The sequence below is a fragment of the Aureococcus anophagefferens genome (genome assembly GCF_000186865.1).
Source record: "Aureococcus anophagefferens unplaced genomic scaffold AURANscaffold_1, whole genome shotgun sequence".
In the NCBI taxonomy this organism is placed as follows: domain Eukaryota; class Pelagophyceae; order Pelagomonadales; family Pelagomonadaceae; genus Aureococcus; species Aureococcus anophagefferens.
Window position 1 is genome coordinate 133,767 of NW_008705561.1, and position 27,188 is coordinate 160,954.

The following is a 27,188-nucleotide window of genomic DNA, read 5'->3' on the forward strand; positions in this document are numbered from 1 at the left end:
CTGCTGCGCGTCGAGTCGCGGGAGAAGCTGCTGCGCGAGCGCGAGGAGGCGCGGGCGGCGGCGGCGAGCTGGGACTGGCTCTACGCGCTGAGCGACGCCGTCGACGACGAGGTGGCCTGGGGCTACGACGAGTCGCACGCGATGCTCTTCGACGACCCGCTCGAGGACTACGGCTGGTGGGTCCGGTGGAACCCGCTCTACTGGGTGTTGATCGGCCTCATCGTGCTGTGCCTGCTGCCCGGCCGCTGGGTCCACCTGCCCTTCGACCAGGGCGGCCCCGTGCGCGACGACGAGATGGAGATCGAGAAGAAGATCCGGCTCGAGTCCTTTCTTTCCGGCGTTTTGCGGCTTTTTCATTCCGAACGCCGATCTTACGTAGGTGGATCTACTGCACGGACGGCCCCATGGCGATGACCATCGCCCTCGCCGCCGCGGAGCTCATCTACTACCTCGTCGAGGGCGCCGCGGGCGCGAACGTCGAGACGGAGGCCGTGGTGCTCACGGTCGTCATCGCCGCGGTCTACATCGGCGGCAACGTCGTCTTCCTGAACTCGATGCGCCAGCGCAACATCGTCGGCGTGCGCGCGGGCATCTGCGCGAACGGCGCGTTCGCCGTCGGCATGGCCGCGCTGCTCGCGCTGTGGATCGTGCAGCGCGGCTGGGACCCGCTGTCCTGGTCCGCGACGAAGTGGGGGACCATCTCGCTGCGGACCATCGTCATCCTCTTCTTCCTGAGCGTCATCTACGACTACGCGCCGCTCTGGGACGCGTACGGCCCGCTCCGCGACGACGCGACGCTCTCCGCCGTCGGGTTCCTGTCCGTGCTGGCGAACGCGAGCGCGTCCATCCTCGTCGTGGCGACGCTCATGCTCGCCGCGGCCTACCCGGAGTCCCAGGACCTGATCTGGCAGGTGCTCGTCGGGTAATTTGTTGAAACGTTGTGTCTCGGAGGCTCGCGTTCCTTGGCCGCGGGGGCCACGTGGCAAGGGCGCCAGACTCCTCCGCGCCCCATCCCCGCCGACTCCTCCGCGCCCCGCCCCCCGCGCTGAGACCAGACCAGGATCCGCGGCGACTATACCGGGGTAGCGCGCGCGGGATCCGGGCGGAGTTCCTCCTTTCAGGCGAGGAAGGACAGGACGGTGTCGACGACGGCGTGGCCGCCGTGGGCGCCGAGGAGGAAGGCTTCGGGCGACGCGCCGAGGCTGGCGTCGTCGTGCTGGCGCATCGCGTTCGCGCGGACGAGGAGGTACGCGTGGCGCGTCGCGTCGCGGACGTACTTGGGCCGCGACGCCGCGACGTAGGCGCCGTAGGTCGCGTCGCGGGCGTGGACCTGGGCCCAGGTCTCGTAGTCGCGGCCCTCGGCCGCCTCGACGTGCTCCGCGACGGACTGGAGGAGCAAGGCCGTCGGGTCGTCGGACTCGTTCTCGTCCAGGTAGGTCTCGAGCGGCGTGGCGCCGTCCTCGTCCTCGGCCGACGGGTCCGCGCCGGCGGCGAGGAGGTAGTGCACGAGCTCCGGCGCGCCGCCGAAGGCCGCGGCGTAGTGGAGCGGCGTCCAGCGCTGCTCGTCGCGCGCGTCGACGTCGTGCGCGAGCTCGCCGACGAGGAACTTGACGGCGTCGAAGGCGCCGTGCTCGCAGGCCTCGTGGAGCGCGTAGGTCTTGGCCGTCGTGGGCTTGCGGAGCTCCGCGGCGTCGACGAGGCGCAGGGAGGCCACATCGTCGCTCTGGAGAGCGAAGACGACGTCCTCCGACAGCACGGAGCGATCCTCGAGCTGGAAGTCGGTCTCGTCGACGGAGACGATGGAGTCCGAGCGAAAGCGAGTCTCCGTCGACATTTTTGAGGGGTGAACTGCCGAGGCGTTTGCTCGATATCGCCTGGTTTGACCGACGCGGGATGCGATGTGGCGCTCGAGAGAGAGAGAGAAGATTGGCAACGTCACTAAGCCGAAGGTGAAGTGCTCCCCGAAGCGATGAGCGCGTCTTCGGCGCCACTCGCGCCTATACCGCTCGACCACGAGCGCCTCCATCCACCAAACCTTTCAGAACACGACCGCCACGACGGCCATGACGCGAAAAACGCGAAAAATCGACGCACCATCGCCCTCGTCGGCGCCGGCATGGTCGCCGCCGCGGCCATCGTCGCGGTGAGCACGCCGAAAGCCGACGCTTTGAGCAGAGGCTACCAGCCCATCTCCGCGGCGCTCGGCGGCGCCTACTTCGTGTGCTGGAGCGTCAGCTTCTGGCCGCAAGTGCTCGAAAACCGGCGCCGCCGCACGACCGTCGGCCTGTCGCCGGACTTCGCCGCGCTGAACCTGCTCGGCTTCCTCTGCTACACGACCTACACCTTGCTCTTTTTCACGAACCGCGACATCCGGTCCCAGTACGAGCGGCGGCACGACGGCGCGGCGCCGCAGACGCGGCTCAGCGACGCGCTGTTTTCGGTGCACGCGCTCGCGCTCTGCGGCGTCACGCTCGCGCAGGTCGCCTACTACGACGGCTTCGCGGCCCAGCCCCTGAGCCGGCCGGGGCTCGCCGCGATTTTGGCGCTCTCGCTCGCCGTCGCGTGCTACGGCGCCGCGGCGGTCGCGCGGCGCGACCCGGGCCTCGACTTCGTCTATTTCCTGTCTTACGTGAAGATGGCCATCACGTTCCTCAAATACCTGCCGCAGCTCGTGTCGAACTTCCGACGCCAGTCGACGGTGGGCTGGTCCATCCACAACATCCTGCTCGACTTCGCCGGCGGCCTGCTCTCGACGCTGCAGCTCGTCCTCGACTGCGCGGACACGCGCGACTGGTCGGGCATCGTCGGCGACGTCGCCAAGTTCGCGCTCGGCTCCATCTCCATCGTCTTCGACCTGCTCTTCATGGTCCAGCACTACGTCCTCTACCCGCCGAAGCGCGCGGGCACCGCGCACGCGCCGCTGCTCGGGGTGCAGTAACGTGGCGCTGTTTTAATCAAATCTCGTGCTGTTCGAGGCGCGCGGCGACGCGGCCGACTCGGCGAGGTGGCACCGCCGCGCCCGGGGCCGGGCCGGCGCGACGCGCGACGGCGCGGGCGCCGCGCGCCGCCACGTGCATGTCGCCGCTCGAAGTGGCGTGACTCGCGACGGTGTGACGGCGCGCCGCCGCGTGAATGTCGCCGCTCGAAGTAGCCTCCACACTCGAAACGACGCTCAAGTTCTCCGCCACCACGCGACGACGTGGGACCGCGTCGACCTGTGTCACGCGTGCGGCCGCGCGCGCAGCGACGCGAATTATCGCTGCTTGAAGCTGCTTGAAGCTGTTCAGTGCTGCTCCCCACAGACTCGCCACTTCTCGTCGTCGTCGCGCCGCCCACCACGGAGCGCCGCACGCCGCCGTCGACGCCTCGGACTCCCGAGTCGCAGCTCCCGAAGAAGCCGTCCATCGACGTCGAGCTCGCGGCCGAAAAGCTCGCGGTCATGGGTGCGAAAGCCAAGGAGAGCGAGGCGAGCCCGCTCAAGCTGCTCGTCGGCGTCGCGGGCATCTTCGGCGCCTTCATGTACTACGGTCAGCTCCAGGGCGACATCGTGCGCTACAAGGACGCCGACGGCGCCAAGCTCGAGCGCGAGTGGTTCATCCAGGTCCTCGAGGCGAGCGCGAACGTCGCCGTCGGCCTCGCCGGGCTCGTGCTCAGCCAGGGCGGGCCGTCGCCGGGCATCCCCCTGGCGTCCTTCTTCGTCACGGGCTCGACCCAGGTCCTGGCCAAGGCCATGACGCAGAAGGCGCAGATCTTCGGCGTGCCGTTCTTCGTCGCGACGCTCGTCAAGAACGCGAAGATGGTGCCCGTCATGCTCGGCGCCATCGCGCTGAGCGGCACGCGCTACCCGGCGCGCAAGTGGTGCCAGGTGGGCATGATCATCGGCGGCGTCGTCCTCGTCACCGTCGGCAAGTCCAAGGCGCCGTCGTCCGCGGCGAAATCCGACACGGAGAACCTGGGCCTGCTCTGCCTCGCGCTCAGCCTCACCTGCGACGGCATCACGGGCGGCCAGCAGACGGCCTTCAAGGCCGCCTACAAGAAGAAGCACGGCAAGGGCCTCCAGTCCTACGACCTCATGCTCTTCACGAACTTCGCCATGCTCTGCATCGCCGTCGCCGCGTCGCTGGCGCTGGACCAGCTCTTCTCCGGCGCCGCCTTCCTCGCGGCGAACCCGCCCCTGATGACCGCCGCCGCCAAGTTCGCCTTCTGCTCCGCCATCGGCCAGTCCGCCATCTTCTTCACGATGGCGAACTTCGACCCGCTCGTGACGACGACGGTGACGACGACGCGCAAGATCTTCTCCGTGCTCCTCGACATCGTCTCCCGCGGCCACGTCCTCAACCCGACCCAGTGGTCCGGCGTCGCCCTCGCCTCCCTCGGCGTCGCCGCGGAGCTCCAGGAGAAGTTCGGCGGCAAGAAGGGCCACGGCAAGAAGACGTAGGTCCGCGACGGCGCGGTGGACGCGCGATGCGCGCCCCAAACACTAACGTCGAACAGTACCCTCCACGTCGTAGCCGTGCGCGCGAAGCCAGGCCTGAAGCCGCCGCGGCGGGCGCCGCCGGCTGATGATGACCTCCTTCAAGAGGGAGAGCACGATCGGCGCCACAGAGCACGGACCGGCGTGCACCCACGTCGAGGGTCGACAGGGGCTCCCGCACCCGGGCACCACAACCGCTCTGCGCAGCGTTAAAAGACACACCGCAACACCATGGGAACGACGCTGAAGGCCCTGGTCGACAAAGTCTGCGAAGAGCTCGAGATCACCGTCGAAGAAGGTGGCCTCTCGGCGAAGGTCAAGGCGGCGGCCGATGCGGCGGGCATTCAGTACGAGACGCTCAAGGTCACGGCGGAGAAGCTCGCGCTTGAGGTCCTGGGCGTGGCGCCGGGCGCGCCTCCGCCGCCGACGGCCATCGTGGTGACGCCGCCGAATGCGGCGCGCAAGAAGGCGCCGGAGCCGGAGGCGCTGCTCGCCGTCGTGAAGCCCGAGAAGCGGCCCCGCGAGGAGGACGACGACTTCGAGCTCACCAAGGTGCAGACGGAGGCGGAGCGCGCCGCGGCTTCGAAGGCGCGCGCGGAGCGCGACGGCGCCGTGCTCGAAGTCGCGGACGACGACGTCCAGCCCAAGGCGAAGCGCAAGAAGACGGCAGCGCCCTGCGTCTGCTCGACGCTCGTGAGCAACTACGGCAAGACGAGCACCTGTAAGGCCGCGGAGCACGGCTGCATCTGCTCGACGGATCCGTCCAAGTGCCGGGCCACGGTCCACCCCTGCAGCTGCAAGACGCTCGCGAACAACTACGGCAAGACGAGCCACTGCAAGGCCACGGAGCACGGCTGCATCTGCTCGACGGATCCGGCCAAGTGCCGAAGCACCGCGGTCTGCCCCTGCACCTGCTCGACGCTCGCGAACAACTACGGCAAGACGAGCCACTGCAAGGCCCCAACGCACGGCTGCATCTGCTCGACGGATCCGTCCAAGTGCCGGGCCACGGTCCACCCCTGCAGCTGCAAGACGCTCGCGAACAACTACGGCAAGACGAGCCACTGCAAGGCCACGGACCACAGCTGCATCTGCTCCACGGATCCGTCCAAGTGCCGGGCCGCGGTCCACCCCTGCACCTGCAAGACGCTCGCGAACAACTACGGCAAGACGAGCCACTGCAAGGCCACGGACCACAGCTGCATCTGCTCCACGGATCCGTCCAAGTGCCGGAGCACCGCGGTCCACCCCTGCACCTGCAAGACGCTCGCGAACAACTACAGCAAGACGAGCTACTGCAAGGCCGCCGACGACGACCACGACTGCCTGTGCGCGATCGACCCGGCCAAGTGCCGCCAGCATTAAACTCGACCGCGACGCAACGAGACCCATCGCCGAAGAATACCAAGACCAAGACCAAGACACCGCGCGCGTCCCTCGCGCGTGCGGAAGAGCTTCCGCTATTCACCTGTCTCCTACCCGTGCTCGAATCCGCTGTCCGTAATCTCGCAAGAAATAACATTCGTACTGGATCCAGCGACCTCGTACGACCCGGTCGCATCAACACAACATCAACAACGACACCTCGAACCAAAAATTAGACGATGGCGACTCTGATGGAATGATCGCGCTGCTCCTCCTGCTCACGGCAGCCCCTGCCACTGCGCGCGCCCGCGAGGTCGACCGGAACGTGACGCGCAAGCGCGCGCAGTGCTTCGACGCGTCGGCGACCTTCGACGCCTGGCCCGCGACGACGACCCCGGCGACGCCGCCGCCGTCGGCGGCGCCCTTCGAGGACGTCTGCATCGCCGAGCGGCCGGGGACGCGGTGCGTGCGGCGCGTCGCGAGCGACGCGCGGCGCTGCTGGGCGAGCGTCAAGTGCCGGCGCGCGGAAAACGCGGAGCCCTTCTGCGAGCGCGACGGCCTCCGGTGCGCGATGATCGAGGGCGGCAAGCGGTGCTGGGCCAGCGACCGCTGCCGGCGGCGGCTCCAGCCGACCTGCGGCCGGCCCCTGGACATGTCGAAACCCGTGCCGCTCTGGTGCGCCGCGCACCGCCTGCGGCTCCCGGCGAAGCACGGCCGGTCCGTGCTGTGCGTTCCGCAGAAGAACGGGAACCGCGACTTCATGCTCCTGCTCTACGCGCTCTACTACGGCGCGCCGCCGGAGTCGTCGGCGGCCATGGACTACGCCCTCGGCGTGACGGCGACTTCGGCGAGCGGCAAGCGGCCCCTCAGCTTCTCGACGGTCGACGCCGGCGACGACGTCTACTTCGTATCCCGCAACCCCTTCGCGCGGCTCCTGTCCCTCTACCTCGACAAGGTGCTGCGCTGCTTCCACGTCGGCGACCGGGACCCGGAGGCGGCGCCGGGCGCCCACTGCTCCCACGACCTGTTGAAGCTCAGCGGCGCGTTCGACGGCTTCGAGCCGCGGCGGCGGCCGCGCGACGCGCCGTCGTTCCCGCGCTTCGTTGCCCTCGTCGACAACGCGACGCGGACCCGCGATTTGTGCGCCCTCGACCACCACCTCTGCACGCAGGTCTCGGGCTGCGCGCTGAGCGGCGCCAAGTCCGTGACCGTGCTCCGCCTCGAGGACGAGGCCGACTGGTTCCCGTGCCTCGCGCGGAAGCTCGGCTTCCCGGACCTCGCGGGCGAGGGCTGGCGCAAGTGGAAGGCGCAGCCCTGCTTCTTCGCGCCGTCGGGAAACTGCGGCGACGCGCCGGGCGCGCCGCGCGCGAAGGTCGTCGGCTCCGTGCACGCGACGGACGCGACGTCGAAGATCGACGACTACTACGACGTCGCCGCCGCGGACGTCGCGCGCCGGTTGTACGCCGACGACTTCGCCCTCCTGGGCTACACCCCGGCGCTCCCGGGCCCGCCCTGCCCCGTCCCCGCGAACTGCTACCCCGCGACGTAAGACGACGTCCGGCTCGACCCCGCGACGACGCCCCGCTACATGACACTACACTGGGCGCTGTCCGCGTCGGGCACGGGCAGGCCCGGCATGCCCGGCACCGCGCCCTCCTTGGGGAAGAAGTTGTCGCCCATGTTCATGACGGGCATGCCGTCGGCGCCGAACTCGAGCGCCGGCGCGAGCTCCTTGATGATCTCCGACGGCACCTGGCCGTACTTCTGGAGGTCCTGGAGCAGCTCCATGAGCCGCGGGAAGTTGTCCGGCTCCGTCTCGTAGACGGCGACGACGCGCTGGAAGTACTGGTACTGCGTGCCGTAGCGCACGTACTCCTCCTTGCTCAGCGACTCGTACTTCTCCGCGAGCCACTCGGGGTACTTGTCGCAGACGAGCTTCATGGGCTCGTACATGAGGTCGCGCGCGAGGAGCTGGCGCATCATGTTCTCGACGATCTGGTTGAAGTCCTCCTTCTGGCCCAGGCGCTCGAACTCGGCGATCATGTTCGTCATCATCTCGTCGCCGAACTGCTCGACCTGGGCCGTCTCCATGCCCTCCATGTCCGTGCTCGACTTGGCCAGCAGCTCCATCGTCGTCGCCACGGAGCGGTCGAGCTCGACGGCCGGCGCCTCGGACGGCGTCGCGTTCTCCGCGCGGAGCCGCTGGTCGTTCATGAACTGCTCGATGGTGCGCACGCCCTCCTCGTTGCCGCTCAGCGCGCGCAGCGTCATCGACAGCGTGTCCTTGAACGACGGGTTCCTCAAGTTCTCCACGAGCATGTCCATGTTCGCCATGGCGCCGTCGCGCATCTTCTCCTCGAGCGCCTTGTCGACGCGCAGGCTGCCCTTGTCGCCGCTCAGCAGCGACGCCACCTTGTCCTCGCTCGCCTCCTCGGGCTTCTGCGACAGGTCCTCCTCCTCCTCGAACTCGGCGATGGCGTCGTCGAGGATGGCGTCGAGTGCCGCCTCGGCCCGCGCCTTCTCTTCGGCCATCTTCCGGTCCGCCGTCGTGTTCCGCCGCGCGAGCGCCATGGGTCCACCGCGGCGGCCGCCGCCGCTGCGGGCAGCCCCAGCGCGCGTTCGAACGCCTCAACAAGAGGGGTAAAGTACCAGTTGAGTTAATGTTAACCCTAGGTTTTTATATACGACAGCCTCTCCGGCATACGCTCACTCTCCCGACGGGCAGCATCGGAAGGCCGAAGCCTCGCCCCGCCGGGAGTCGCCCTCCCGGCCGCCCGCGGTCGCCGTGGCGGCGGCGACCTGCACCTGCGTGTCGCTGGGGCAGGAGCCCCAGCCGGCGCGCGAGCGGCGCCCGTCGGTCGTCGCCTGCGCCATGAGCCGCCTGAGCACCATGGCGGCGGCCATGTCCTTCGACGAGATGCGGGACTCCCTCGCGTCGACCCCCCCCTTCGGCGGCGCCCCGCTCTGCGGCGACGGCGTCGTCGAGATCACGCGCGTCGACGGCGACTGGGACGAGGCGTCGTACGCGCGCGCGGCGGGCCTGCGAGACGCGCCGCGGTCGAGCTCGTCCCGGGACTCGTCGACCTTCGGGGACGGGTCCGACTACGAGGAGCTCCTGCGCCTCGACGAGGACAACGTCAAGCGCGGCCTCAGCGCGAACGCGATCCGACGGCTACGACGGCGCTCCGTGTCGGCGCGCGAGAAGATCGAGGACCCCATCACCAAGTGCATGATCGCGCCGGGGACCTCCGTCTTCGACCTCCCCTGCGGCCACTGCTTCGAGAAGCCCACGCTCCTCACCTGGTTCGAGCGCCACCGCACGTGCCCGGTCTGCAGGCACGAGCTCGAGGCCTGACGCGCCCCGGCGGGAAGGACGTCGCGCGCCCAGCCCTGCCGGGCGCGCCCGCCGGACCACCGCGGCGGGCCATCGACTGCCCCCGGACCTATGCGCCCACGAACACCCTAGTCTCCCTCCCGGCGTCCCCTCGGACGACGACGGCGCCGGATCTCTCCCCCGAATCTGCTCTCCCACGCCCCCGGGGGCCACCCAGTTCGGCCCCCGCCCCGTGCACCCCTCTCGCTTTTCTTTATAAGTGCTGCACCGTCCTCGCGGCGGGGGTCCGTCCTGCGCGGCGCGTCGCCGCGGACGGCGTGGATGCCGGGAAACTTCGCGGCCGAAGAAGGAATACTCCAAGGAACCTTCTTCAAGATGCCGAAGTACATGCAGACAAGTTGCCCCTAGAGCGGCGTTCCGAATGGCATCTGGGCCCAGTTCGGCTGCGTCGAGGCGCCGCGCGGAGACAGCGTTGGCCACGCGATCGTAGACGTGTCCTATTAGTGGAGCACGACCCATTTTGGGCAAAGGCGCAGCCTGGCTGGGAAACGACCGGGGCAGCCTTCCCCATGCCGAAAGCCGACGGCGAGCCGACGCTGCGGGAGACGTCGGAGAAGCAGCTCCACTTCCTCAAGGAGCGGCTCGCGGACGCGAACATCAACATCCTGGCCGCGGTCATGTGCCTGTCGGGCATGTCGAACCTCCTGAAGGAGAGCAAGCGCATGCCCCTGAACCAGCTCCTCACGCACGTCGGGAAGATGGGCACGCAGATCACGGAGATGGAGAGCGAGCTGAACGTCGTCCGCGACGACGTGCAGCGCGCGGAGACGGCGCTCACGGGCATCGAGGGGCGGACCGACAGCACGCTCGAGTCGCACGAGATCCTCGAGGACTTCGTCGACGACCAGCTCCGGCGGCGCGGCCTCGAGGACAAGCTGAAGCAGGGCCTGCTCGAGCACCGCGGCTGGACCATCGCCGACCGGCAGAAGCTCGCCGTCGAGTTGATCACCCAGGACCTCGACGCCGCGGCGGCGACGGTGACGCCCGCGGCGACGCCGGCGAAACCGGAGGCGGCGGCGGCCCGGCCCGCGGCGCCGGCGCCGGCGAAGCCGTCGCCCGAGGCGACGGACGTCGCGAACCTCGCGCACGCGGCGCGGTCGGCGACGTGCGCGGCGGCGGAGTCCTTCGCGGCGGCCGCGGCCGCCGCGGCCGCCGCGCGCGCGGCGGCGAGCGACCTCGGCCACGCGGCGCGCGCGAGCCTCCGCCGCGACGCGGCCGACGCGGAGCTCGCGACGATGACCCAGCTCCGGGACGAGGCCGTCCGCGAGGGCGCGCGCCAGCGCGAGGACGCGACGAAGCGCGCGACCGCCGCGGCCGGCGACGCCGCGCGGGAGCGCGCGGCCGCCGCGGGCGAGCGCGAAATCGCCGCGGACCGCCTGGAGGCGTCCCTCGCGAGCCACGCGGCGACGCGCGCGGCGCTCAAGGCCGCGGCCTCGAAGGACGCGCGCAACGACGCCGTCGCCGACGAGTTGGACGGCGCGCTGCGCGACCTCGCGGCCGCGCGCGAGGCGCAGGCCGCGGAGGCGCGGCGCCTCAAGGACGTCGTCGACGGCCAGACGAAGCGCGCGAGCGTGCTGACGGATCGCCTGAGGCGCGCCCTCGACCTGTCCCAGGGCCGCGAGCCCTCGGTGGCGTCGCCGGCGACGTCGGGCTCGCCCGTCGAGCGCGAGCCGCTCCGCGCGACGGTGCGGCAGGACCTGGGCGTCCGCCACGAGCGGCGGCGCATGATCTCGTCGGTCTCCGTGCCGGACCTGAGCCCGCGCCTGAGGGACGCGGCCGCCCGGCGGCGGACGACGGTCCTGAACCCGCCGCCGGAGTACGCGCACCTCCCGCCGCCGGGCGCCGAGCTCCCCTCGGAGCTCCCGGCGCCGGCGAAGCGCCGGGCGCCGCGGCGCGAGCGGCCGGGTCTGGCGGCGCCCCAGCCGCAGGACGCGGCGCCGCCGCGGCCGTCGGCCTACGTGCCGCCGATCCGCGGCACAGTGCTCCGGCAGCCGAACCGGCAGACCGCGTCCTTCCTCCAGGACCTCGGCCTCGAGTCGGGCCACGCCATGCACCTCTCCGAGACCGGCGGCCCGGGGGCGGGGTTCCTGCCGAGGATGGGCGTGCGGTAAGGAGGTGTGCCGTTTTTGCCCCGGCGACGGCTGTTGTCGACACGACCTGAGGTCGGAGAGCTGCCCGCGCGCCAGTGAGTGAGAAAGCTGCCCGTCCGCGGCGGCGCCGCCATGCTCGACACGGGCGCGCCGCCGCCCGAGGGGGACCGCAAGGGCGGCAAGATCGCGAACGTGAAGCGGAAGCTCGACCTCGGCGCCCCGGCGCAGAAGCTCCACCTCGGGCCGGCCTTCGACCGGTCCTTCTGGGAGATGCTCACGGAGTGCCACTGCGGGCCGAGCCAGACGGAGCAGGAGATCAAGCAGCTCATGAGCGAGGCGAAGCAGCCCGTCGTGCTCAACGTCTACACCGTCGGCCACAACAAGGTCCTCCAGGAGCTCAACTACGTCGTCGAGAACTTTCTGGGCGAGGGCGGCGTCTTCCACGGCGCGATCGAGGTCTGCGGCCACGAGCACTCCTTCGGCGGCTGCCGCCAGAATAGGTGCGGCATCTTCACCTGCGAGCCCAAGAAGTGCCCCATGCACACCTTCCGCGAGAGCTTCTACCTCGGCGACTGCGGCAAATCCGAGCGGCAGATCCACGACGTCCTCGAGTCCATGAAGCCCGAGTGGATGGGGCCGACCTACGACCTGCTGCGCAAGAACTGCTGCTACTTCTCCGAGGCCTTCTCCCTCAAGCTCGGCACGGGCAAGATCCCCAAGTGGGTCAACCACCTCGCGCACGTCGGCGCGATCCTCGACACGGAGTCCAAGTCCGTCATCCACGACCTCCACTCCATCGAGGACGCCGTCGAGAACGAGGGCATGGAAGTCTGGGAGTTCACCCACGGCAAGAGCGCCAAGACGGACGCGAAGTAGGGGCGCGGGCTAAAACTCGGGCCGTTTCGAACTTCAAGTAGCCCGGCAACAACTAAGTCTTGCCGCGGGCTGCTGGCCTCGGCGCGATGAGTACCCACATCATCGTCAACGGCGCGGGCAAGGCCCTGAAGATTTCGCTCACGGACAAATGGATGAAGAAGCCGTTCCGCACGAGCGTCGTCGGACCGTTCGTGACCACGTGCAACAAGAACAAAGGCACGGACCTCGCCGCGGACAAGGTCAAGGCCTGCAACGTCGACGGCGTCGACCTCGACCTCGCGGACCTCGACGCGCCCGCCGAGAGCCTCCTGAAGACGCAGCCGCACCTCGTCGTGCTCGCCTTCGACGAGGAGACGCCCGGCGACGCCGTCGCGCGCGTGTTGGCCGCGGCGGACGAGTTCGCGACGCTGGGGCTGCCCGTCGCGGCCGCGGAGACCGCGGCCGTGCGCAAGGCCTACAAGCGCGTGTCCCTCCAGGTCCACCCGGACAAGAACGCGGACCCGAAGGCCGAGGACGCCTTCAAGAAGGTCTTCAACGCCATGAAGCTGCTCGTGGACCCCGCGCAGCAGCGGGGCTGCCTCCGGAAGGCGCGCGGCGGCGACGGCGCGGGCGGCGGCGACGACCTCCCGGACGAGTTCAAGTGGTGGGCGGGCAAGTCGAGCGTCCACGAGATGGAGCAGGCCTTCCGCAACCTCGAGGAGTACCTCGACGCCAAGGGCGCGTTCGGCGAGCGCGTCGACGACAATTTGTGGGTCGAGCCGCGAGACGCGGCGGACTGCGTCTTCGTCGACGCGCGCGACGTCATGGCCTACGTGACGTCGCGCATCCCCGGGGCGCTGAGCATGCCCGGCCACACCATGGCGGAGCTCCAGGCGCTCACGCGGCACCACCCGGTCATCCGCAAGCTCGGCAACGAGAACCACAAACGCGTCGCGGTCTACAGCGACAACGGCTCCATGATGAGCCGCTGCGTCCACGTCGCGCGCGCGCTCCGCGCCGCGCTGCCGGACCCCGAGCGCGTGCGGCGGCTCCGCGGCGGGCTCAACGGCTGGAAGCGCCTCGGCCTCGACGTCCAGGGCGACGAGCGCGCGCAGTTCGCGGGCCGGGCCGCGGCGCCGGACCGCCTCACCTAACACGTTAGTCGTCGGAGTCGTCCGAGTCGGACACCGCGAGGGGCCGCGGCTGCGCGTCGGAGAGGAACTTGCGCGTGACCCAGGCCTCGAACGGGTAGCTCAGGCGGCACCGCGTCACGGACGACGCGCGCCGGCCCGCGCCCACCGTGATCTGCTCGAGCGCGACGACCCAGACCGGCGCGCCGTGGGGGAGCTCCGCCACGAACTCCGAGTCCTTCGCCGCGCCCCGCCGGAGCACGGCGCCGTTGACGACCCAGAGCTTCTTCTGCTTGCTCGCGTGCTCTTCCTTTCGTTTCGCCTGGCGGTCGAGGAACGCGCGGATCGCGGCCGCGTTCGGGTCGTCGCGCGACCGCACGACGAAGGGCGTGTGCCGGTCCGAGTCTGCTTCGTAGCCCTCGGCGGCCGCGGACGCGAAGTGGGCCCGGAGCGCGCGCGCGTCCGCGGCCGCGACGAGGCCGTCGTCGCGGCTCGCCGCGAAGACCGCCGCCGTCTGGAGCTTCGGCAGGTCCGGCGCCCAGAGCGCGTTGATCGCCGGGTCCCGCGGGAGGTAGGGCGATAAAATGATGGCGAAGCCCGCGCCGCCGGCGCCGTCGAAGGGCGCGAGCGCGTCGAAGGTTCGCCGCTCCGCCGTCGCGACGAGCGACAGCGCGACGGACCCGCCCGTCGAGAACCCCAGCACGCCGTCGAAGGGCCCGCGTTCCCGCGCAAACGCTCGGACGTGCTCGAGGATGTCGTCGTGGCGCGAGTAGGACGCGTCGTCCACGAAGCCCTCGACGAACGCGAGAACGTCCGTTCGGAGCTCGTCGTCGACCTCGACCTTCTTTACCGTGTCTCTCGCGCGGCGCAGCATCGTCCCGCCGGAGAAGAAGCTCTCGAGCTGGCGCGACAGGTCGCCCTCGCCTATCGAAGCCTTGACGCGTTGGCACAGATCCTCGCACGTCTTCCCGAGCGCGTCCGTCGTCGCCGTCGCGTCCGCGCGCGTCTCGCGCTCCTGCCACCACTCGCGGTAGGCGCCCCACGTGGCCTTCGGGAAGTTGGCGAGCACCGTGTCCTACGGGGATGGCATGTTTGCCGAAGACGCATGAAGTGGACGCCGCCTCGCACGCCGTCGATGACGCCGCGCGCCATCTCCTGCTCGTCTTTGTCGTCGCACTCGTAGACGCCGTCGATGCACACGAAGTCGACGTTGGGGAAGGCCGACGTCCAGCCCGCGGCCTGCAGCTGCGCCTTGAAGATCTTCGCGTTCGTGCGGTAGCTGTGCAGGCAGAGGACGCGCAGCTGGGCATCGAGGGCTGCCATCGTCGAGTTGGGGGGGCAACTTGGGGTGATTTCGAGCGCCGAGGACGGCTTCATCAGCGTCGAGCACGCGGAGGCCGTCTGCCTCCAGCGCTTCGTCCGGCGCTTGGGCGTCGTCTGCGCCCGCGAGAACGCGCGCCTCCGGCTCCGCGGCCTCACCTTCCTCGACACGCACGGCAAGGTCCGCCCCTACATCAAACCCTACTGCGAGCGGCACTGGCGCCTGCGCCAGGACGCCGCCGTCCACTGGCGCCTCCCGCGCCTGTGAGACCCCTCTGAGCCTCCCGTCCCCCGCGGTTCCTCCCGGGCCCCCTACGTTTAGAGACGCGTCAAGGTGATTTTGACCTCAAACAGCCTCGAGGCCTCCCAAGCCGACATGACTCAGTCCACGATGTCCTCGACTTGTGCCGCTTTTTGCGTGCTGTTTGCGACCTCCAGCGCCCTCAGCGTCGCTCGCACCAATATCGCTCGCCCACACCAACGAATCGCCAGCGCTTTGCGCGCAACGGAGGAGTGCGTGCCGCTGGAGCTCGACTCCGGCGACGCGCTCTACTCCAAGTGGGGCGTCTGCGTGGAGGAGCAGACGTCCTTCAAGAGCGGCGGCCTGCGCTTCAACGTCAACGACGACAACAGCTACGTCGTCGACACGATCCAGAACGTGGTGCTCACGCGCGCGCCGGGCCTCGGCGTCGAGCTGCTCGAGGTCGCGAACAACGGCGAGGGCGTCGGCATCGTCGTCGTCGAGGGCACGGTGCCGGGCACGTCGGCCGCCGACGCGGACCTGCGGCAAGGCGACTGCATCGGCTCCGTGGGTCCGCCCGGCGGGCCCTTCGTCAACGTCGAGGCGCGCGACTGGGACGGCCTCGTGGAAGCGCTCGGCGACGTCGAGGGAGACCGGGTCGAGTTGGTCGTCAAGCGCCTGGCGAAGGCGCCCGTCGTCAACGTCGTCGTCAAGTACCCGAACGATTCGGAGCCCGAGGAGACGATCCAGCTCATCGCGGGCGAGAACCTGCGCCAGGCGCTGCTGACGCGCCGCGTCAAGCTCAACGACCCGCTCGCGCGGCGCTTCGATAGCCAGTCCACGGGCGGCGACTGCGGCGCCGACGGCACGTGCTGCACGTGCGCCGTCGCCGTCCTCGACGGCGCGGAGCTGATGAGCCCCCAGAAGACGCAGGAGCGGCAGATCATGAAGACGCTCAACCACCCGCGGTTTCGTCTGGCGTGCAAGGCGCGCGTCGGCAAGGACCTGGAGTTGAACCAGCAGGGGAACCTCGTCATCCGCGTGAACCCGCGGCAGCACGAGGCGTGAGGTAAGGGACGTGTGAGGCGTCGTGTGGATAGAGGATGCTGTGTGAGGTGGCGAGCTCGCTTGTGGACATGGTGAAAGGCTTGCGACACGATGATAGCGGTGATCGCGCTCTTATTGACATCTGTCGCCGCATCAAACACCTCGTACACGTTCCTCGTGGCCGCCACGGCCCGGCCCTTCGAGCGCCTCGAGGAGCTGGGCAACCGGTCGACGGCGCCGGGGGCCTTCCGCTTCCCGGGCGAGCACCATTATCACCGAGATGATGAATTTCCCACTAACATACGCACTTTGTGCGCGACGGGACGCCCCTTCGTGTTCGCCGTCGGCGACGCGCACGAGGCGTCGCTCGCGCGGCCGCTCTGCGCGACCGCGGACGTGCGCGTCGTCGCGGCGCCGGCGCCGGCCGGCGAGTCGACGAGCCAGGCGCACACGCGGCGGCGGCGGCGCTTCAAGCTGACGGCCATCGCGGAGACGGCGCGGCGCTTCGACCGCGTCGCCTACCTCGACGGCGACGCCGTGCTGCGGCCGGGCCGCGACGGCGCGCTCGCCGACGCCTTTGGCCTGATGGCGGCGGCGAACGCGTCGCTCGGCCTCGTAAAAGACCCGACGTGCCACAATCACGCGCACCTGGCGGCCGCCGCCCGTCACAAGTCCAAGGCAGCAAAAAAAAGCGACCGCGAGGCCTACGACCGGCGGTTTAACGAGCCGGCGGCGCGTTACCCCCGCGGCGATCCCAGGTATTCGCGTCACTCTCGCGAGGCGCCGACGTCGCGGCACGCGCATGCCAAGAGTCCGAGAACGCAACGCCGCGCGCTGGACGACGCGATCGGAGCCGCGGCGGCCGCGGCGGGCGCCGTCGGCCAGCGCGTTGCGGACCTCGAGGCGGCCTTCGAGGCCGCGGACGCCGTCGTCCGCGACGGTAGGCTCCGGGCCGCGGCGGCCGCCGAGAAGCTGCGGGCCGCGCCGGACGACTTCAGCGACCGGAACGGCGGCGTCGTGCTCGTCGCGGGCGCGGGCGGCACGGCGCGCGCGCGCGAGTGGCTCGACGGGTTCGAGGCGCGCCCGGACCCCCGCGGCTACGACGAACCCAGCCTTCGCGCCGTGCTCTGGCGCCGCCGCGGCGAGCTCTACGACCTGCCGAACATCTACAACTGCCGCGAAGGCAACGTCCCGGAGGCGGAGCGGGACGCGCGCGTCGTCACGCACGGCATCCACTGGGACCGCGCGACTCCATCATCGCCTACGAGCACACCGCCGCCGAATCGACCTCCCCGCGAGCGAACGCGACCGGCAATCGCGCCGCGCGCGTCGTAGCTCGTATGTGTTTCTCTTATGGACAGCGTCCCGTAGACGACGCGGCGTGGATAGGCTCGTGGTGTTGTTCCGCGGGCATGGGTCGTCCGCGGGTCTAGCCGCGGACGAGGGAGGCGCGCTCCTCGGCGGACTTGGACGGCTTGCCGAAGAAGCAGCAGCAGATGCTCTCGCTCGGGCGGCGCGCCTTGTCCATGGACACGATCTTGTCGAGCTCGGCCTTGCGCGCCTTGTTGAGGCCGGCGACCCACTCCTGGGCGAGCTCGCGGCTGTCGGCGCGCATCATGTAGCCCGGGTGCTCGTTGTCCGCCGACTCGGGGACGATGAGGAAGAGGCCGTCGAAGTCGCCGCCGTCGACGACTTTGATCTCGCGCGTCTTCCGGAGGTCCAGCATGTTCATGACCCGCGCCGACGGCGTGTCCGTGGGGCACGCCTGGTACGAGTACCTGGGGGGGGCGGTCGCGTGAGACGGGGGGCGGGGCGCGGTTCCCCCCGGCGGTCGCCGTCCGTACGGAAACTCGGCGCGAATCTCGGGACGCCGCCGCGCGCAGGACGTGCCTATTCACCTCGAGCCAGCGGCGCACCCATTTGTCGCTGTTCTTGACTTTCCGGCGGACCCACCCCGCGACCATCCTGCCACTTGGAGTTGAGATGCGGAGATCCAAACGAGATCTTTTCGCACCTGTCGCCGACGACCGCGAATGCCACGGACGGGAACGAGTGGGCGGCCGAGGCGCCGAGGGAGATGTTACGGTGGATCGTAGAGTACCACCGGCGCACACCGCGACCGAGGGGCGCGATGCGTGGGCGTGGAACGGCGTAGATGGCCGATCGGCGAGGAGCCTCTATTTGAGCTGGGGCACCGAGCACTTGTGGCGATGTTGGACTAGTTATTGAAGGGGGTGCGCACCGAAGACCCCGCCCGGAGGCTCAGACGGAGGCGTAGCCGGGGGGTTGGCGTTCCCACACCGGCCCCTTCCTCCGACCCAAAGATCGCGCGTGCACTCGGATCGGAGGTGTGGCGGCGGTACACTCGCGCCAAGCCTGGTACCGACCGCCACGCCGAGAGCACGCCGGGATTGGCGCAAGGCAGTAGCATCCTGAGTCGCCTCATTCAGACGACACTCAACGGACTCTCCGTGGACCGGGGGAGATTGAGAACGAAGGCACTCGCACGCAACGAGCAGGACGTCCGGCTCGACTAGGCCGATTCAACCCCGGGGACCACGAATGGAGGCCGAGGGCACCGCCGAAGAGGACACCCGTAGTCAGCGGGACCGAAGAGAGCAAAGACGCCGACGTCGACGGAACCGCACAGAGCGCCACGCTACGAGGAGACGCTGCAGAATGCAGAGAAACGAATGGACACGGGCACATCGAAGCCCGCACACCGAAGCCACCGAGGGCGCCGACCCCACCAGCCCCCTCCGAGACTCACGTCGAAGGCATCCGAACGAAGCGAGCGCGCGCGGCAGCCCCCCGGGCCCGTGGGCGACGTCGCGCCGATGGCCAAGCCCTGCAAGTCCTCGCGCTCGGCGCCCCGCCGCCCAATCGACGCGCGCAGCGGAGTGCTCCGCCCCGGGCGCCCATCGGAGCCGACGCGGCGGGCCCCACCACCGGCCGCTGCGCGAAACCACCTCTGCGCACCCCGGAGAGCCGCCCCATAAGCTTCGGCGTTATCATTGTCATGTTGCCTTTGGCATGATGTTGCGGGCAACGACGGGCCGCGATGAGAATCTGCGATGAGATGATGCGATGAGGCTGCCCGTCGCGGTGGCGCTCCTCCTCGCAGCCTGCCGCGCAGCGATGAGGCTGCCCGTCGCGGCAGCGCTCCTCGTCGCAGCCTCCCGCGCAGGCGATGATGTCGCAACCCTCGTCGTGCATCCCATGCACGGCCTGAGCAACCGCGTGCTGGGCATCGTGTCGACCATGCAGCTCGGCGCCCTGCTCGACGCCAAAGTCCTCGTCGACTGGCGCATGGACGACAGCAAGTTCATCGGCGCGTCCATGCGCGAGCTCTTCAACATGAGCGAGCTGCCGGCCTTCGCCGGGCCCTTCCGGCGCCAGCGGCTCAACCGGCCGCGGAGCGACTGGGACGGCGCGTGCGCCGGCTACTACCGGCAGCGGCGGTCGGGCTGGCACACGGCCGGCGGCGGCGGCGGCTTCGCCGGGCCGGACCCCGCGGCGGCGTTCCTCGACTACATGGCGACGCGGGCGCCGCCCTGCAACGACACGGCGCTCGCCGAGGCGGGCCGCGCGGGCAAGCGGCGGCGCGCGCCGGTCGTCGCGCGCGACGGCTGCGGCGCGCACTTCGACGCGGAGGCCGCCGTCGGCACGTGCGCGCGCGCGGGCGCGACGGACCGGATTTTGGGTTTGTCGCTCTGGTCGAGCGTCGTGCCGCTCAACGGGTCGTGCGCGTACGCGTTCCTGCCCGCGACGCGCGAGACGCTCGGCCTCGTCCGGTGGCTGCCGCCGTCGACGCTCGGCGTCCACGTGCGCCGGGGCAACCTCGACGCCGCCTGGGCGCGGGCGACGGACGCCGAGTGGTTCGACGCCGTCGACGCGGCGCTGGCGAAGCGGGGGCTGGAGCACGTGTTTCTCGCGTCCGACGACGGCCGGCTCCACGAGACGTTCGCGGCGCGCTACGGCGACACCCTCCTGCCCCGCTTCGAGGACTTACCCTCCTCGAAGCGCGTCGCCGTCGCCGGGGCCCGCGGCGTGCCGCGGGGCGACGACGGCCACCGGCGGGGCCATTTGTGGAGCCGCGACGGCAACGTCGTCTCGCTCGCGGAGCAGCTGAGCCTCGGGTCCGCCGACGCCGTGCTCGGCACCTGGGGCAGCACCTTCTCGAGCGTCGCCGCGGCCTGGTTCGACCGGCCCGTCGACTACGTGCCGGCGCCGCGCGACGCGGCCTGCGTCGCGTCCGAGGCCGAGGCCGCGGCGTGCCCGTGGCGCGGCAAGGCCCACTACCCGACGGCCGAATCATCCTGGCGCTTCGGCGCCAAGTGCCCCGAGCTCAACGCCGCCGTCGAGCGGCGGCGGCGCGGCGAACCCGCGCGGCTCGACGTCGCCGCCGCGCGGCGCCGCGCGGGGCTCCCCGCGGGCGCGGGCGCCGACGCGCCGCGGCGCCGACCGCGCCGCAAGCGGCGGCCCTGGCTCGGCTAGGCCCTTGTTTTTAGACGGCCGCGTTAATCGACGACAGCTGGCTGTCGTAGGGCAGGGACCCGTCGCAGGCGAAGGCCTCGACGCAGCGCCGCTGCGTGAAGCCCGCGAGCTCGCGGAGCGTGAGCGCGGCGAACATCTTGGCCGTGTGGACGCTGCCGTGCTTGGATTTGACGACCTCGTTCGCCGCGACGGGCGACACGTAGGCCGCCTCGCAGCCGAGCGTGTAGAGCAGCGCCTTCCGCGCGAGCGCGGCCGCGAGGAAGTTGTTCTTGCAGCCTCCGAGCACGCAGGCGTAGAGCGGGCCGCCCGGGAGCGTCTTCCGCCGCGCGGACGCGAGGCCCGAGAAACTGACCATGATGCCGCCCATGAAGTCCTTCAAGACCCGCGGCTCGTCGCGGTCGTCGTCGAAGCCCGAGACGACGCTCAGCGGGCTCGCGGCCGTCAACAGGCGACAGGCCTCGGCGTCCGCCTTCAACGCCTTGTAGAACTCCGACAACTTCCCCTTGACGGAGAAGGCGACAAACGCCGTGGGGACGCAGTCGTCCAATCGCAAATCCGGCAGCCAGGGCGCGTCGTCGCCTACGAAGCGCGTCGGTGACGATCTTCCGGTCACATCTCTCGAAACGTGTCACGGGACGCCGGTCGTCGCTCAAAGGCGGCGCCTGCTTCAAATTCGCGGACTCGTACTGGAGCGAGCAGTTCGGGTTCTCTCGCCTCATGGTCTCCGCGTAGTGAGTCGCGGCGCCGTTGAGCAGCTTCTGTTTCGTGACGTCTTCCAGCTTGCGGAGCGTGCCGGCGTTCGCGCTGCCGACGTAGGCGACGTGTATTTCTTTCGCGTCGAAGGCGTCCATGCGCCGCCGCACGTGACGGAGGCAGCCTCCCACGTCGCCGCCCGACTCGAGCCAGGAAACGCGGAGCATCTCGACGGTCAGATTGAAGATCGGCGCCTCCGCCGGGGGCTTCTCGGGTCCCGCTTTCTCGGGCCCCGCCGCCGCCGCCGCCGCGGCTTTGCAGGATTTTTTGTGCGTGCACCAGTCCTTCTTCTGACAGTCGACGGAACAATAACTCACACTCTTGCAGCGCGAGCAGCGGCTCTTCCACGCGCCCTCGGCGCCGCAGCCCGCGCAGAGCACCATGAGGACGCGACGATCGACGCGTTCGCGGCTCGGCGCGTTGCGGCGGACGGCGTCGCGGGCGGCGCCACACTGTGGGGGCAGCTCAACAGAGGACACATTGAACAACAAGTTGAATTAGACGACGTCCCCGGCCGCGGACATGCGGATCTTGTGCTTCTGGGCGAGGACGCGCTCCCGGTCGTTGCCGACGCTGCTCCGCCGGCTTCCTTCTTTCGACGACTTGCGGCGTAGGGACTCGTACTCGCCGCGGAGGATCCGGATGGCCTCGCGGACGCGGTCGGCCTGGGCCTCCGTGAGCGGGGGCTCGAGCGCGGCGACGAAGTCGAGGAGCTCCTTCGGGAGGCTCCGCGCGCGGGGGCTCGAGCCGTCCTCGCGGATCTTCGAGTTCCGCTCGGCCAATTTCAGCACGATCCCGATCTCCTTGCGCTGCTCGTCGACGTCCAAATGCGCCAATTGGTGCATCGGCGACTCGCGGACGGACTTGCGCTGCATGGGGTCGACGTGCGCGTAATGGTCCTCGAGCTCGATGCCGTCCGGGTCCGGCTTCGGCGGGCCGCTCGGGGACGTCGTCCGCCGGCCGAGGTTCAGCGACGACTTGAGCTCCATGAGCGACATGCGGACGGATTCGCGCGCCTTGCGCGCGGCGTCGAAGAGGCTCTTCTTCGCGCCCTCCATGCCGAGGTTGCTGCGCAGCACGAGCACGGCGGAGACGATGCCGACGACGAGCTCGACCGCGTGGACGCCCACCGCGAAGCAGAGGAACGCGTCGCGCGGCGTCGGGCTCTTCAGCGACGCGAAGAGCGCCGCGAGCGCGCCGCAGACCATGGTGCCGACGCCGCAGACCACGAGGAGCACGCGCACGCGCCGCTGGAGCTGCAGGACCTTGTCGCACTTATTTTTCGCCGCGAGCGCGTCGAGGCGGGTCACGAGCCGGAGGCCGAAGACGACGTAGGCGACGCCCTCGACGGACGCCGCGGCGGCGTACACCATCAGAGCCGTCCGCGCCGTCGCTCCGGCGCTCAGCCGGCGCACGGGCGCGCCGAAGACGAGGCCCGCGAGCGCCGCGCAGTTCAGGACGAGGAAGCCGACGTTGAAGGCGACGAACGCCGAGAGCGCGCGGCCCTTGAGGTTGACCGCGCGGCTCGGCTTGGAGCCCTTCGTCTGGGGCAGCTGCCACCAGTAGAGGCAGACGGCGCTCAACGCGCCTAGATACACGGGCGTGCCCGCGTCGTGGAGCGTGATCAGAGACGAGTCGAGCTCGCGGCAGACCGTGTTCTCGCGGGGCCCCACGGCGACGGCGCCGTAGTAGGCGCCCCGCATCAACCCCAGGCACACGAACGCAACGGCGACGCGGCCGTTGACCGTGTCGATGGACTTGGCGGCGCTGCGCCAGCCCATGTGCCGGTGGTCGCGCCGGTATTCGAGCACGGGCCCGACGACGCGGCGGAAGCCCCAGGCGAAGACCGTGCCCCAGGCCGTCGCGGCGGCGACGACGAAGGCGCGGTAGGCCGCCGACGCGTAGAGCGCCGCGCCCGGCTTGCGCCTCAGGGCCGCGCAGGACGACTCGCCGTGCGCGAGCGCGGCGACGGCGAACGACGACAGGTGCGTCGACGCGCAGCCCTTCTCGACGGGCGTCAGCCCCCGCGTGGACCAGGCGTCGCCGTCCCAGAACACGCAGGTCCCCGCGCCCGGGAGCTCGAGCTTGACGGGGTGCTCGAGGTCCGCGACGGCGACGACGGAGCCCGTGCCGTCGTCGACGACCTCGACCTCGAGCTCCGGCCCGGCGAGGTTGCCCGTCGCGGCCCGCGGCGACGCGCGCCAGACCGTGGCGCGCACCTGCTTGACGTGGCCCGGCCCGCCGAGGGCCTCGAAGGGCACGGCCGCGGACGCGTTCTCGCGCGCGAAGAGCAGGAGCGTGGGCTTCCCGGCGGTGTCCAGATCGTCGACGTCGACGAGGGCGACGCGCGCGACGACGGCGGACGCTTCGAGCTCGGTCGACGTCTCGCCGGGCGCGAGCGTCGCCGCCGTCTGGTCCAGGAGCTCGTCCTCGAGCGCGTAGACCTCCGCGGCCGCGCCGTCGTCGCCGTCGCCCGCGGCCGCGACGACGACGGCGGAGAGGCCCTCGAGCACGCTCGTCGCCGTCTCGGCGCTCAGCGCCCCGGACGCCGCCGTCGCCTCGAGCACGGCCGCCTCGACGCGCAGCGTCTCGTCGCGCGTCGACGCCGAGAGCGACTGGCCGGCCACGAGCGCCTCCGCGTCCGCGGCGGCCGCGCCCGCGGCCTCGAGGCAGGAGCTCGCGTTGCCGCCCGCGCAGGTGTGTTCCAGCGACGCCGCCGTGTCGTTGAGCAGGGCGACGAGCTCCTCGTCGCTCAGCGTCGGCGCGGCGCTCGGCGCGGGCGCGGGCGCCGCCGACGGCGCCGCGACCGTCGGCGACCCGGCCGCGAACGGCGCGAGCGTGGGCCCGGGCGTCGGCGCCGGCGTCGGCGCGGGCGTGGGCGCGGGCGTCGTCGGCGCGGGGCTCGGCGGGAGCGACGGCGCGGCCGTCGGCACGGACGTCGGCGCGGCCGTCGGCGCGGCCGTCGGCGCGGCCGTCGCCGCGAAGCAGAGCTCGAAGTTGCCCGGGCACGCGCCGACAGTGTTGGGCGCCCGGCAGGTGCTCCCGAAGGCCGACACGCAGAGGGCGCCGTCCTGGGGCGCGGCGCCGCTGACGTAGGCCGTGCAGTTGCAGAACGCGCCGAGCGTCTCCGGCGACGGCGCGCGCGTCGGCGAAAGCGACGACGATGGCGACGACGAGATCGACGGCTTCGGCATCGGGGCCGGCGTCGGCAGCGCCGTCGGCGTCGCCGACGCCGACGGGTCGCAGGAGTCGCAGGCGCCGTCGCCGCAGCAGCTCGCGACGTAGCGGTCGCAGACGGCGCTGCCTAGAGGGAAGTCGCCGGGGTAGTAGCAGCCCTCGCAGCCGCCCGCGAAGGACCCCTCGGCGTCGTTGTTGCAGAACTCGCCCGCGCCGCAGTCGGCGTTTGCGTTGCAGAGGATCCACAGCGTCGGGTTCGGCACGTCGACCGACGGCTCGGGCGTCGGCGACGGCGTGGGCTCGGGCGAGGGCTTGGGCGTCGTCGGGTGGTGCGTCGGGTGGCGCGTCGGGAGGCGCGTCGGGAGGCGGGTCGGGGGCCAGGTCGGGTGGAGGCTCGGCGCCGGCGCCGATTCGCACTCGTTCGCGTAGGATTCGACGACCGAGTTGTCGTAGAGCGCGGCCAAAACGTCGACGTCGGCGTCGCCGTCGAGGTCCACGGGCGTCGCGGCGCCGACTTCGCCCGCGCCGGACCGGAGCGTCGTGCCGGACCCCCAGTCCTGGTCCGCGAGGACCGTCGCCGTGTCCGTCTCGTAGACGCGGACGAGGCCGCCGACAAAGGCCGCGGCGACGACGTCGAGCGTGCCGTCGCCGTCAAAGTCCGCGACGTCGACGTCGACGGCCATGTCCATGTCGCGGTCGACGACCTGGGCCGCGCCGACGGAGGCCGTCGTCGCGCCCCGGAAGTACTTGACGCTGTTGTCGCCGGAGCTCGCGACGACCAAATCCGTGAGGCCGTCGCCGTCGATGTCCGCGGGCACCGCGCGGTAGACGCTGGACACGGCCGACGTGAGCGAAACGCCCGCGTAGCCGGCGCCGTTTCGGCCGTAGAGGGCCACGACGCCCGCCTCGCCGGAGACGACGTCGACGTCGCCGTCGCCGTTGAAATCAAAACCGCAGACGCTCCGCGGCGACGACGCCGACGTGCTGATGTCGAACTGGACGAAGGACTCGGCGCCGTCGTTGACCCAGAGCGCGAGGCTCGCGTCGCCGGTGACGTCCGCGTGGAGCGCGTCGACGTCGCCGTCGCCGTCGACGTCGATCGCGGAGACGTCGTAGACGTAGCCCCCGGCGCCGAAGATCTGGTGCGCGTACCAGTCGATGCCCGAGCCGTCGGGCCTCTGCTCGTACCAGGTCACGTCGTTGTCGTTGTAGCTCGCCGAGAGCGCGTCGACGTCCGCGTCGCCGTCGACGTCGATCGCGAAGACGCTCTGCGCGCCGTCGACGCTGTCGGAGACGACGGACGCGCGGAACCCGCTCCCGGCGTTGTTCGCCTCGTACCAGACCACGGACGACGACGCGTACTCCGCCGTCAGCAGGTCGACGTCGCCGTCGCCGTCGACGTCGAGCGCGACGACGTCGCGCGGGCCCGCGGCGGCCGTCTCGACGACGGGCGCCGCAAAGGCGACGGGGCTGCAGATGTCCGCCGACGGCCTCGCCGTCGGCGAGAAGCTTGCCGTCGGCGACGGCGTGAGGCCCAGGGTCAGCGCCGTGTAGAGCTGGGCCACGGACGAGGACGTGAGCGACTCGTTGAAGACGTAGAACTCGTCGAGCGCCCCGTGGAACTCGTGCGTGCCCGTGTCGCGGTTGCCCATGCGCAGCGCCGTGGACGTGCCCGTGTCGAGGACCTTCGTCGCCGATTCCAGGAGGTTCCCGTCGACGAAGAGCTTCCAGATGCCGGCGCCGCCCGCGTACGTGAGGCAGTAGTGGTGCCACTTGCCGTCCGCGACCGTCGGCGCGTCCACGGCGACGTCGCCGCCGTCGTAGAACTGGACGCTCACGTAGGCGGGGGCGCCGGCGTTCTCCGTGCGCAATCCGAACTCGCGATCCGTCTCCGCCGCGCCGTAGTAGAACATGACGCCGTCGTCGAACTGGTCGATGTCCGCGAACAAGCAGAAGGATCGGTCCGCGGACCCGCCGAGCGCCGCCGTCACGGCCGCGGGGAAGACGATGTCGTCGTCGATGACGCCGCCGTCGTCGTCCCAGTTGCCGCCGAAGCTCATGGCGTAGTCGCCCCGCTCCGTGAAGACGGGCACGTAGTTGGCGGCGGTCCCGTGCCACTCGTTGGGACCCGTGTCCGCGGCCGTCTGGTCGTCGAAGGTGTAGGCGGCGATCATCGACCTGGTTATCTGGTCGCCACGGGTCGACGCGACGCCGAGCGCCACCAGGAAGGACCTGCGGCCCATTTGGCTGGGCAGGAAGGACTTGCGGCCCATTGGTGGGCTGCCCCGTTCTTCAACTTGGCTATTTGAGGAGTTGTTGACGCGCGACCTTGAACTTGGTTCCGCTTTCCAAGCTTTCCTGGCGCAACTCGGCGCTGGGCAGGCGCGGCAGCCCGCATAGCAGCAGCCTCATCCGCGTCTCGCTTGCATCAGCGCAGCAGTAGGGCAGCCTCGCCTTCCTCTCTTGCATCCGACAGCAATAAAGCAGCATCGCGCAGCGGCAGCCTTTGATAAAAACCATGAGCACTCGCAAGGTCGTCACGTTCCATCGCGAGATCGTCGAGAACGACGACCTCAACCCGAGCTGGTCGCCCAAGACGCCGCGGCGGCGCATGCGCGACTTCAAGGCGTCGACCTCGGCCGTCGTCTCCACGGCGCCGAAGTCGCCCAAGGCCGGCGGTTCCGGCGCGAAGCCGTACGAGTCGTTCCCGCGCCGGTCCGAGGCCGTGGCGACAGGGCCGAAGCAGCGCGACACCGGTTTCGTTTCGCTGCTGCGAAAGTTGTGCCGCTCCGTGCTCTGGTCGCCGGAGGACGGCGCGGCGTCGCCGCGGGCAAGTCCGCGGCCG

The 27,188-nt window shown here is 70.6% G+C and overlaps 7 protein-coding genes across 7 annotated transcripts; 4 read left to right on the forward strand and 3 right to left on the reverse strand.

The window, feature by feature from the left end:
* Positions 1-2,116: 2,116 nt before the first annotated feature.
* Positions 2,117-2,938, forward strand: CTN1 (hypothetical protein; the record flags this gene model as incomplete). Its single annotated transcript, XM_009033930.1, has 1 exon — positions 2,117-2,938. The coding sequence occupies one exon, from the start codon at positions 2,117-2,119 to the stop codon at positions 2,936-2,938; it is 822 nt and encodes a 273-aa protein (XP_009032178.1).
* Positions 2,939-3,300: 362 nt separating this feature from the next.
* UGT (hypothetical protein) lies at positions 3,301-4,501 on the forward strand (the record flags this gene model as incomplete). Its single annotated transcript, XM_009033931.1, has 1 exon — positions 3,301-4,501. The coding sequence occupies one exon, from the start codon at positions 3,440-3,442 to the stop codon at positions 4,436-4,438; it is 999 nt and encodes a 332-aa protein (XP_009032179.1).
* A 2,922-nt stretch (positions 4,502-7,423) lies between these two features.
* AURANDRAFT_18838 (hypothetical protein) lies at positions 7,424-7,930 on the reverse strand (the record flags this gene model as incomplete). Its single annotated transcript, XM_009034551.1, has 1 exon — positions 7,424-7,930. One exon carries the CDS (start codon positions 7,928-7,930, stop codon positions 7,424-7,426), a length of 507 nt encoding a protein of 168 aa, XP_009032799.1.
* A 3,720-nt stretch (positions 7,931-11,650) lies between these two features.
* On the forward strand, positions 11,651-12,199 carry AURANDRAFT_19518 (hypothetical protein; the record flags this gene model as incomplete). The annotated part of the gene is made up of 1 exon (XM_009033932.1): positions 11,651-12,199. One exon carries the CDS (start codon positions 11,651-11,653, stop codon positions 12,197-12,199), a length of 549 nt encoding a protein of 182 aa, XP_009032180.1.
* Positions 12,200-17,252: 5,053 nt separating this feature from the next.
* On the reverse strand, positions 17,253-17,880 carry AURANDRAFT_70480 (expressed protein; the record flags this gene model as incomplete). The annotated part of the gene is made up of 2 exons (XM_009034550.1): positions 17,253-17,694; positions 17,786-17,880. 2 exons carry the CDS (start codon positions 17,878-17,880, stop codon positions 17,346-17,348), a joined length of 444 nt encoding a protein of 147 aa, XP_009032798.1.
* A 1,174-nt stretch (positions 17,881-19,054) lies between these two features.
* Positions 19,055-20,413, forward strand: AURANDRAFT_60428 (hypothetical protein; the record flags this gene model as incomplete). Its single annotated transcript, XM_009033933.1, has 1 exon — positions 19,055-20,413. One exon carries the CDS (start codon positions 19,055-19,057, stop codon positions 20,411-20,413), a length of 1,359 nt encoding a protein of 452 aa, XP_009032181.1.
* A 1,250-nt stretch (positions 20,414-21,663) lies between these two features.
* Positions 21,664-26,616, reverse strand: AURANDRAFT_60429 (hypothetical protein; the record flags this gene model as incomplete). Its single annotated transcript, XM_009034549.1, has 1 exon — positions 21,664-26,616. The coding sequence occupies one exon, from the start codon at positions 26,614-26,616 to the stop codon at positions 21,664-21,666; it is 4,953 nt and encodes a 1,650-aa protein (XP_009032797.1).
* Between the last annotated feature and the right edge of the window lie 572 nt (positions 26,617-27,188).